The sequence below is a fragment of the Staurois parvus genome, unplaced genomic scaffold, assembly GCF_062004578.1.
Source record: "Staurois parvus isolate SC_StPar_1 unplaced genomic scaffold, SC_StPar_1.0 ptg000468l, whole genome shotgun sequence".
In the NCBI taxonomy this organism is placed as follows: Eukaryota; Metazoa; Chordata; class Amphibia; order Anura; family Ranidae; genus Staurois; species Staurois parvus.
The window spans coordinates 1,788,045-1,800,377 of record NW_028318264.1 but is presented as its reverse complement, the minus strand read 5'-3'; the positions used below and the strand labels follow the sequence as shown (position 1 = coordinate 1,800,377).

The 12,333-nt window shown below is 39.4% G+C and overlaps 1 protein-coding gene across 1 annotated transcript in view; it reads left to right on the top strand.

Annotated features, from left to right (window-relative positions):
* LOC149452715 (dynein axonemal heavy chain 5-like) overlaps positions 1–12,333 on the top strand; it is a 401,888-nt gene that overhangs the window by 262,022 nt on the left and 127,533 nt on the right. The window contains exons 58-59 of the mRNA XM_089689046.1: positions 375–590; positions 11,416–11,583. Coding sequence (XP_089545172.1) covers positions 375–590; positions 11,416–11,583 — 384 coding nt within the window. The remainder of the gene's footprint in view (positions 1–374; positions 591–11,415; positions 11,584–12,333) is intronic.

Here is a 12,333-nt window from a genome sequence, read left to right as displayed (position 1 = left end):
GGGGTTTCACTAAATGTGACATTCACCAAACATTTACTAAAGGTGAATTTTTCTGAGGCATGTTTTGAATTACAGTGATTGGTTCACCTTCAGTGAATGTTTGGTGAATGTAACAATAACTGCTTTGGAAACATACCCATAAGATATTTTATATTAGACTTCTGATTGCATATAATTTCCTTGCTTGCTACATGATTTAAAAAATAGATTTAATTTTACCGCAAAGATCAAATAATAAGAATTTCTAGTAATAAAGTTTAATAATGTTTTCGGTCAAGTAACAAGTGACACATTTATATTTAATGTCCCATCTAGATGATGCCTGTGTTTTTTGTAGACGTATTCTCTAACGCAAAATATCTTATGTCTTTCAGACTATTAGGCCTGCTGACATATCAACAGTTAGAAAACTGGGTAGACCTCCTCATTTAATTATGAGAATCATGGACTGTGTTTTGCTGTTATTCCAAAGAAAGATAGATCCAGTGACAGCTGATCCAGAGCGAAATTGTGTGAAACCATCATGGGGAGAAGCCTTGAAACTAATGAACAATTCAGGTTTTCTTAACTCATTGCTGGAGTTCCGCAAGGTAAATACATAAGTTTCCGAGGTATACGGTTTGTGTCATAAAGGAAGCCTGAATGAAACCTGCAGAGGTGCAGAATATGTTTTATATACTGGATTAGAATTAAATTGCCTGTGGTTGGATTTTTTTACAGAAATAGTGAGAGTTCTGTGCCTTTTAAAAATGTATTATGTTCTTACCACAGCTAGTATATAAAATTGTTACTAATGTAAAGTGAAAGGTGACAGGTTTTTGTTTTTTGGTTCTTTTTAATATACCACACCTGCATCCAATCCAAAATACATGAAACCAAGAAAAATTAAAGTGGCTCTAAAGGCAGAAGGTTTTTTTTTTACCTTAATGCATTCTCTGCATTAAGGTAAAAAAAACCTTCTGAAAGCAGCTCCCCCCACAATCCCCCCTAAATACTTACCTGAGCCCAATCTCGAACCAGCGATGTGCACAAGAGCAGCATCTGTCTTGGCTATAGGTGGGGCAAAGCCGCACTCTGTGTGTCTTATGGACACAAAAAGCCAGCTTGGGAGAGAGCACACATGAGTACCCATAGCAATCAGCTTGCTACAGGGGCATTCGATGGTGAGGGATCCCAGAAGAGGAGAATCCGCGGTAGGTAAGTATCACATGTTTGTTATTTTTTTAAAATAACAAGTTTGCCTTTACAATCACTGTAAGACTTCCCTAGATCTAAATAGCTTTCACATGTTTGGACAAGCCACCAAAGCCCTACTGATTTACTGTAGTTTGGATCATATGTGTTGTGATGCACTGGAGATATCCAAGCCTTGGTCAGTTGCGGTTAACTATATCTTTTCTAAATTCCAAACTCAAAAGCACATTGAAACTAATGCTTATCCTAAAGCTACAAAAAAACACACAGGTTGTCCCACAGGTCCACTTGATGTTGACAAATAATACACTGTTTCATAAATTCCCCACTCAAAAGGAAACATATGGTGTAACTATAAATCTGTAATCCCAAAGTAAGTCATTATATTTAACTGAAATTGTCAGTGATGGCAAATAAATATAACATCTAGTTTAAAATGTAATGTCTGATATTGTGCATACTCTCATTATTTACTAGAGTGCGCAAACTACTTTACTTATGAGTGGCTCCATAGAGTGCTCTTTAAAATATTAATTTCAGGAATCAAACCTTAGAGATGGAAGAATTGTGTCACATATCTGTATATGTGTAAGTGCTAATACTACATTTTCTAGAAAAGTAACCGTGTTAGTAGAGCAGCTTTAATAACACACTATAATCAGGTTAGTCGCCAGTGGAAATACAAGTAATAACCAACACAGCTACCAATGATAATACAAGAGTGTGTGTGATGCGATTACTGGTTGTACCTCACTGCTGATTTTAGAATATTTTGAGTAGTAAAAAATGTTATAAAAATTAAATGTAGTGATGTGCAATAAATAATAAGCCTAATAGAATACAGTGATCATTGTCTTTAAACCATTTAATTAATAGTGTATATATATATATAAAGCACATACTAATACTAGATGATTTATTCCATTAAAATGAAACTAATGTAGACAATTTTAGTCATCTATAAATCAAAAAGGAATGGAAATAAAATTGGTCCACACATTGATTTAGTAAGGTGCAGATATACTGTATACGCTGTATAGCAGTTGCAGTAGAAACATTACATTGATAAGAAGCAAATTATAGGTTTATGGTCTACAATATAGTGGTACACTTAAAATGCCAAACTCAGAACCTCTTTGGACATATACTGAGCCTAATAAGCATCTCTCTCTTACTATATTGCCTACTGGAAATACTCAGTACAATGCAGTTCACACGCTATTATGCAGCGACTGGCCTGTACCTGGCCTGTTCTGCTGCATCAGGAAAATCATCTGCTCCATAGTGTGTGTGTGTATGTATATGTATATATATATATATATATATATATATATATATATATATATATATGTAAAAAGAAAAGAAGCTGCTAGCAATAAAATTCAGATACCAGAACTCAAAACATATAAAGAAAACGATTTTAAGGTGTAGCGCTAAAAACAAAATTAATGAGTGATTATAACCACATAATGTATTAAAATAATCTGTGAAGAATCCTAAGTGATCCAAGAAGGGCAAGAACACGAAAAAACAAAACTAAATTTATAAAAAATCATAAAGGTGCTTATGTGCTAAGAAGGTCCTTTTAAATCAGATAAAACACCATTGCAAGTGTCCTTAAAGTGAACAAAATCTTAAAGTGGTGATATAAGGGTTCGCCCAGTCTGGAAAAACACACAATATATCTTCTTACTGGAACGCAATGATCCCTGTGTAAAACAGATAGGTCAAAGTGCACATAAGAAGATAAAGATATCACCTTCAAGAAATCACCTCATCCGAACTGGCGAACAGTCTGAAATGGCCTCCAAAATGGCTCAAAGATAAAATGCAAGGGACATTCCTATAGTGCAAAAACTGCACAAATAGAGTTTATTAAATGATATAGAATGCACTCACATGGTTAAAAAGAAAGCAGACTCATCAAATACAATAATTTCTGCCTTGGCGTTCCTGTCGGCTGCTCACAGGCCATGCTTTTGCTCTTCTTGGATCACTTAGGATTCTTCACAGATTATTATAATATATTATATGGTTATATATATATATATATTTTTATTATTAATTTTTGAAAATTGATATGTGTGATTCTTGATCCCTTATATTTAAATATAGAGAGAAATTTTTTTTCATGCTATACAGAATGTATATGTGTACCGTTGAAGCCTCTACAGTTGCAGTTACACAGACCAATACTGTCAACTGCTAGATTTGTCCAAGTAGAAATACATGTATCAAACTGATGCCTAAGGCTGCTATTTCAGAAACAGTGATTAGATAATCAGGTCATTGGAAATATCGAATTTCATAACAGTATGTAATTAAGAAGAAAGTGTGGTCATAGATTCTCACAAAGGAAATAGCTCTAGTTACTGAAGGTCAGCTTTACTGTACTGTTTTCTACAATTGCATCCTCTCCCACTGTATATATTTCTGTTTCAGACAATAGCAGATAATACATATAATTCAATACATCATACCTTATAGAACGTAGCAATAATACTTTCTTGTTTTACTTGTTCTGACCTTTTGTGTTTTTATTAGTACATGCTAAAATACCACCAGATATGCAACATCCGCTAAATCATGCCCCCAGAAAGTATGTTTCATTCTGAGGATGTAGCACATAAGAGTGTTTCAACACACATTTTCATTAGGCCTTATTGTTTATATGTCATCCTTTTTCATCACCACAATGTGGCCTGTGCACCTTCTGCCAGCAATTGATCACAGTAAATTGGCAACTCTGTCCAAAAACACATGACCTAAATATACCCATAGTGAACGGGTAAATCTGCCCGCACTGTAATGATGTGTAAACAGGGGCGGACTGACCATTTGGAAACTCGGGCACTGCCTGAGGGCCCGGGGTCAGTAAGGGGCCCCATGAGATGCCCCTGGTACCTTTTTTTCATAGGCTTTTTTGAGTTTGGGCAAGGACACAGGGGCCCCATGATCCCCTATTGCCCGGGGGCCCCATGAGTTGTCAGTCCGCCCCTGTGTGTAAAGTAAATAAAATATTGTGGATATACTGTATTATAGATAATATATAATATGTATGCATGTGTGTATATATGTGATATATATCGCCAATAACAAATATTTGTCTGTAAAAATAAATATGTATTTTAGCTGCTTTATCAATATCCCTAAGGATATAAGTATGAAATAATAAATATAATATTCAAATATTGGGTATGCAGCGCTAAATGTTAACATACAAGACAATAATCCAAGTACGTTTATATGAATGTTCATCAGTTAAAAGATAGTCCCAGATAAAAGTCTTCCAATAGCTGAACTCATCAGACTATATACATTAGAGTCCCCCACTGCGCTTGATGATATCATACCGGTGACCAGATCCCGATGCCTTTACAGAGTATATGCATACAACGCGCAGTTTGTATGTATTTCTGGTAAGCACATTACTATACCATTACCGCATGGAAGTTTGATTATTAAGGTATACAACCTGACCGGTTCAACCACTGGTGGATGATATATCACCCTACGGAATATTTATTACTAATGTATATAGTCTGATGAGTTCAGCTATTGGAAGACTTTTATCTGGGACTATCTTTTAACTGATGAACATTTATATAAACGTACTTGGATCATTGTCTTGTATGTTAACATTTAGCGCTGCATACCCAATATTTGAATTTTTGACACTGAGGTGCTGAGGTATACCTTTATGCTAGCAGCTTTCTATTCTATTTGCCTAATTGATTTAGTCATTCATCTTGTTTTATTAATAAATATAATATAGATGTATTTATCACCTATTTTTCACTAAGGTTTTACTGTTACTGTTATAGCACTGTCATATGTGTTAAAAATTCCCAAACATAAAGTGCATAGATATTAAATTAAAATCAAAACCCAAAGGATTAAAGCAATTTGTGCACTCCATTAGTTTTGATGGAGGGCAGGTGAGATATTAGGGGTCTCAATAAAAAGAACCTGTCACAACAAGGTTATATCACATAGGAGACTTTGTTTTATATATGATATCAAAAAAAGTTTTAGTGAAGGAAAAAAATGATATCACAAAGCGGACTTTGTTTTATATGTGATATAAAAAAAAGTTTTAGTGAAGAAAAAAAGAAACGAACACCTGAGTACTTAGAACGCCTAAAAAAAAAAGTTGAACTTGCGCCACCTCCCACAAATAAAATATGGGGTGCCTATGTATGAAAACAATGAATGTGTTAGTTATCACTGCAAGGCCAAGATTACCTCTAAATGGATGACCTGTAAGGGCTTTTGGAGCATCACCAATGGAGAATTTAGGGTAAATAAGTTTGTTGCCGTTTCACGGGTGTGTAGAATTTTAGGGCTTGAAATGTTGAGTACTGACACAACCTCATCTGTTATATTTTACCAAAAACTTGAGTAATGTATTGTATTTGTGTGCACTAAAAATAATAGTGTATTTTTTACTGAAAATTTGCACTAAGTCAACCATTGCACAAATATGGTGTGACGTAAAAAATTGGATTTAATTCTCCAGGGTATCTGCTTTCAGAAAATATATACCATTTGACCATTTTAACTAATCTTCAGGCCCCCCCGAAAAATGTTTTAAATGAGTTAAAAATAAAACAAAAAGAAAAAAAAACACCCACCAAAATGGTTCTGGCAACAAAAGTGTTAAAAGATAAATTCATCTTTTAGCAAAAAATAATAAATGCACATATTTTTGCAGGTACAAAAATGTGTATTTTTTTTGTGGAGCTTCTAAAGCAGGGGTGGGCAAACTTTTTGACTTGAGGGCCGCAATGGGTTCATATATTGGACCCGGAGGCCGGACCAAGAGTAGATGAATGATGTGTATGTGTGAATTAATATAAATTAAATTAAAATTTGTAACATTAAATGTTTAGATTAATTTAAGGTAGAAAAGCATAAAAAGAGTTATTTTACAAAACTTTTATGCCCCCCACTAGCTGCTGGCTGGCCCAGCCACTACCATGCCATCCATAGTAAGTATAGTAATATTCCCCCATAGTAAGCATAGTAATTCATCCCCCATATAGTAATTCATCCCCCATATAGTAATTCATCCCCCATATAGTAATTCATCCCCCATATAGTAAATTCATCCCCCATATAGTAATTCATCCCCCATATAGTAATTCATCCCCCATAGTAATTCATCCCCCATAGTAATTCATCCCCCATATAGTAATTCATCCCCCCTATAGTACTTCATCCCCCCTATAGTAATTCATTCCCCATATTAATTCATCCCCCATATTAATTCATCCCCCATATAGTATTTCATCCCCCATAGTACTATTCTCCCCCAAGTAGTAAGCCAAGTCCCCCCTGTGTCAATTTACTTACCTTTGCTCCGCGCGCTCCTCTCGCCGTGTTCCCGCGCCGTTCCGGTCTTCAGGGCGGACTGTGAGAGCAGCCTAGCTCCCCTCACGCTCGTCACGCTGCCCCGCCTACACACATCCTGACAGCCAATGTTTGCCTGCCCTGGCTGTTTTTTTTTTTTTTATCACGCTCCGTGGGCCAGATTAAAAGGTCCGCCGGGCCGTTTGCCCATTGCTGTTCTAAAGCAATGCAGGTCTCCCCCTGACCTGTCAGTATATCTGCTTGCTTGTACATCCCGTACAGGCAAGCAGATACTTACTGACAGGAAGGCTCAGTAAACAACCACAACGCTGTGAAGCACCATGGTAGTTAATTGAAAACTACAAGCCGAAAGCCACAAAGGCTCTAGGAACTTGTATTTTTCCCATTCACAGAATGCCGTGAATGAATGACGTGGCCAGGCTGGTGAAGCCCTGCATGGCTATGTTTTATTTCAGTTGTGACAGCTAGCTAGGAGGCGAAGATCCCCTGCTAGCTGTCACAATGGGGGAGCGGGGGGCTGCGGGCCAGTCCAATCCGATCGTAATATGTTACATGTTACACCCTGAATATGGGTGTAACATGTTACGAAAAGTGAACTTATCCTTTAAACTAATAAGAACACCTTAACAGGCTTTTATATGAAACTTGGAGATATAGTGCTGTCAGTATAGGAATCGCTACTCCAAGGGTTGGAGGATAACAATCAGATAGATAAAAAAGGATCAAGAAGACCATAGTAGCACAAATCAAACACCATTAAAATCACTCACACAGCATAAATCCTATCTCAGCAGTAAGGTATTATTATTTCAGGTACTTCTATGGCGCCGTAAATTTATGCATCGCTTTACATATATATTGTACATTCATATCAGTCCCTAACTCTCAAGGGGCGTACAATCTAAGGTCCCTAACTTACATTCATACATACACATACTAGGGATCCAGTTAACCTACTAGCATGTCTTTGAAGTGTGGAGGGAGGCTCACAGAGCTGGGGTACCCGGGGGAGGCCCATGCAGGCACAGAGAGAACATGCAAACTCCAGGCAGGTGGTGCCTTATTGTTAGTTTAAGAGGTCAATTTGGATTGGTGACTCCCTGTCTACATGTTCTGTGGTGAAGGCGTTAAAAACCTCTTGTCTGGTGTGGAGCACCAATTTGACATAAGCACTTTATGAAATTCATCTAAATTGCCTTTTGCTATTGCTGCACAAGATTTGAACTTTGAAATTTGAACTTTCTGCAACTCCTCTGGGAGTTTTAGATGGGTTTTTTTCTCACCTAATGTTTATTCACTTTGTATGTTGGACACTTTGTGGACACTTTATGAATTGTCTACTCTGTTGTTATTATTTAACAGGATTTTTTAATTGAATTACTACATTAAGGCTGCTTTCACACTGATTTGCGTTTAAAAAAAGCGGAAGAAAAATGTGTGACCATGTATTTCTTTAGAACTGTTCACACTTATCCGTTGCAGGTCCTGTGCTTTTTAAAATCCTGCTTGCTGTATTTTTGGTGTGGTAAAAAAAATGCACCTCCCCATTGAAATCAATGGAAAACATGGCAAAAATGCACCAAAAATGCAAAGCAGGTATTTTTTGAATCACATGTCCTGCATAAAATGCACCGCAAATGCAGTAAAAAAAGGGTTTTTGACACAGATCAGTGTGAAAGTAGACTAGGAGAGAGTTGTACTTCTTTGAAAGTTTTATTTGGACATTTATTTTTACTTTTTATCTACGCACTTATGTTTGGGGATTTTTAGCACAGATTTATTTATTTATCTTTTTTACACTAAGGTTTTATTGTTAGTTTTTGGGGCTTATGCCCCATTATGTAAATTGCCCCAGTGCGATTTCTCCTGTGTCTGCTATTGCATTGTAATGCCTGACAATGGAAATCACATTATTTTCTATGGTGGCCATTCACTTCAATGTGACATGGCACAGTGCTAACTTTGAAACAGTGCAGGTACTGCTTTTGGCGCAATTTTGGCCCCATAGATTTCAATGGGAGCAAGTGCATTCGCTATTGGTGCATTTTTAGCAGAGTTTTGTGTTTTAGGATAGAATCACATTTGCGTGTTGCGCAATGCACAAAAAAAAAGCACATTCTTTTTGCAGATGCGAGGGGCCATTAATTGTTAATTGCACCCCAATGCACCTTGCTAAAGTTTGTGTTTTGTATGCGTGCCAAAACACATGGTAACAAAGTACCATGCCCTTTTGGTGCAACATGATTTTAAAAATGAAGTCATGCTCTGGATTTTCATGCATAGGGCAGCTCATTGAAATGAATGGGCTTCCCTAAACGTGAAATGGGATTTGCATGAAAACCTGCATGGTCCATCGCACCTGCATAGGTGTGAACAAAGCCAAAGATTCAGTCTCCTCCTTCTACAAAAAAAAGCATGAAACATGAAGACTCATCAAAAACACACAGAAAAAGATACAAAAACCCTCTACAAAAATGCATGACTATGAAGCAGCACTAGTGTGAACCTAGGCTTATATGGATTGTATAGCTAGATCTTCACATCTCTGCAGCATATGACCAAGCCTTGTCCAAAGACATGATTATTATTATTATTATACAGTATTTATATAGCGCCAAAGGGTATGCTCAGCGCTGTACATTATAGTGGGGGACAGTACATGAGACAATACAGTAACAAAACAACACACGAAGAGTTCGAGGGCCCTGCTCTTTCGAGCTTACAATCTAGGAGGGAGGGGAAAATGGTACAGGAGGAAATGGCTGTGGGGGATGGAGTGGTGGGAGGAGTGGAGGAGGTTAGTTGTTAGGTGAGGTCAGGTGTTAGGTGAGGTTGGGGTAGGCTTCCCTGAAGAGGTGGGTTTTCAGGGTGCGCCTGAAGGTGAGGAGGGTAGGTGACAGTCTGATGGATTGGGGTAGAGAGTTCCAGAGGATGGGGTAAGTCCTAGAGAAGTCCTGCAATCGGGTGTGGGAGGAAGAGACCAGGGAGCTAGAGAGTAGGAGGTCCTGTGAGGAGCGGAGGGCACGGGTAGGGTAGTATTTGGGTATCAGGTCGGTTATGTAGTTTGGGGCGGCGTTGTGGATGACTTTGTAGGTCAGAGTTAGCAGTTTGAATTTGATGCGTTGGGCAATCGGGAGCCAGTGAACAGATTGGCAGAGGGGGGAGGCAGATGTGGAGCTGCTGGTGAGGTGGATGAGTCTAGCCACTGAGTTCAGGATCGCCTGGAGTGGGGATAGCGTTCGTTTGGGTAGGCCAGTGAGAAGGGAATTGCAATAGTCCAGGCGTGAGATGATGAGGGAGTGTACAAGTTGTTTGGTGTTGTCTGGGGTAAGGAATGTGCGTTGGAGATGTTGCGGAGGTGGGGCCTGCAAGATCTAGATAGCAGTTGGATGTGGGGTAGGAAGGAGAGGCTTGAGTCCAGGGTGACACCCAGGACTTTGGTGTGTGGGGTGGGAGAGATGGTGGCATTGCTAGTAGTGATGGAGAGGATGGGGGGGGGGGTGCGGGGTGGGGGAAGACCAGGAGCTCGGTTTTGGATAGGTTAAGTTTGAGGAAATGGAGCGACATCCAGTCTGATATGTCATTTAGGAGGTGGGCGATGCGGGCGGAGAGTGAGGGGGTGAGGTGGGGGGTGGAGGGGTAAATTTGGGTGTCGGCATAGAGGTGGTAATTGAAGCCGTGGGAGTGAATAAGTTTGCCAAGGGAGGAGGTATAGATGGAGAAGAGGAGGGGCCCGAGGACAGAGCCTTGGGGGACCCCGACAGAGAGGGGGAGGGAGGGGGAGGTGGCAGTGTTGTAGGTGATGCTGAAGGAGCATTGGGAAAGGTAGGAGGAGAACCAGGAGAGAGCAGCATCCCTGATGCCAGGGGAGTGCAGTTTGGCAAGGAGGAGAGGGTGGTCAACAGTGTCGAAGGCCGCGGAGAGGTCAAGGAGCAGGAGGATAGAATAGTGGCCATTGGCTTTGGCGGTTAGCAGGTCGTTGGTGATTTTAAGTCGGTGGTTTCGGTGGAGTGCAGGGGACGGAAGCCAGACTGTAGGGGGTCAAGGAGGTTGTTATCAGTGAGGTGGGCGCTTAGGCGATTGTAGGCCAGGCGCCCAAGGAGCTTGGAAGTGAAAGGCAGCAGGGAGATGGGTCTAAGGTTGTTAAGGTTAGTGGGGTCAAGGGAGGGTTTTTTGAGTATGGGGGTGATGTGTGCGTGCTTTAGAGGGGAGGGGAAGGTGCCGGTGGAGAGGGAGAGATTGAAGATGTGGGTGAGGGAGCGAATGATGGAGGGGGGGGGTGACTGGAGGAGCTGTGAGGGGATAGGGTCCAGGGGGCAGGTGGTGAGGCGGGCTTCAGTGAAGACCTTAGAGACCTCCTCAGGGGTAGTTGGGTTGAAGGAGCGAAGTGTTGGGGAGGTGATGGTGTGCGGGGCATTAGGTATAGTGGGGGATAGTGCGGCTATGAGGTCGGGGGAGGGGAGGGTTGAGGGGTTGAAGGAAGGCGGGAGGCTGGGTGGAGAGGTTGATTGTGAGTTGATGATAATATCCATGGTATGTCATGCCTGTGTTTGTTGATCAGTTAAATAAGTCTCTAACTGTATTGCAATCTAATGATGCTGCTTCATACCTATATGTAAGTATTCTGCAAATGTGACAAAAACATTGCTATTATTTAATTTCTTTTTTTTTTTTTAATAAATGTTCCTTTGTAGATCTTGCTCACAATTCATGGTCCCTATTTTAAATCTTTCCTCTACTCTTGTCCTTATTCATATATATCTTGTGAAGTAAACAGTATTGACTTGGTCTGTTTTCTTAGTTATCTGTATGCTAACTGCAATCTAATTCTGTACCTCTTATATTTAGGACTACATCACAGAGGAAGTGGTTGAGCTACTGCAGCCTTACCTGGACATGGAAGACTACCACCTTGAATCAGCCAAAAAAGTGTGTGGCAATGTAGCAGGCCTCTGTTCCTGGACACAAGCCATGGCATATTTCTTTGGAATTAACAAGGAAGTTCTCCCCTTGAAGGTATGGAGTCTATATTCACTATAGTCATACATTTTCTGAGCACATAGTTACCATACTTTACATTATGACATTTTGTTATGTTCTGACATTGCTAGATTATCCAAAATATTAAAGTAGATTTACATTTTAGTTCATGATAGTCCAAAAATAGCATACAGGTGTAGTTCGTTATATGATTTGGTACATAGCTACTTGATGTCCCTCTTAGCCCAGGTTTAAATGGCTATGACGATAAAGAATGTGTGCTAAAAATAATAAGTTATAGTAATTATTGATGTCAAGTGCATAATCATGATCACTTAGCGTTTTCTTCCAGAGTCATCGTCAAGTGTCCCATATGTGGGAAAATTATTCCTGTCTAATAGGCTTGCAAAAAAATCAGTCTGTAAAGATAGTGGGGTTGATTTACTAAGGAAGTAGAGCAAGGTCACTTCTCAAGATGAATTTTTACTTTTTACTTAGCTTAGTGAATGTTATGAAAACTACTTTTGCAGAGAATATCCAATCACAAGTATAAAAAATAAAACAGTATATTTGCTTGTACATGAGTGGATGATGGAAATCAGCAGATCTTCACCTCATTCATTAACGTGGAATTCCAGCCTATAACTAAAAAAAATCTTAAAAATGCTGCCCCCTCCTAACACCTATGCTGACTAATCTGTGTAAGAAAGATTATTGTTATTATTATTATACAGGGTTTGTGCAACACTTTACAATATGAGAGCAGACAGCACAGTTACAATACAA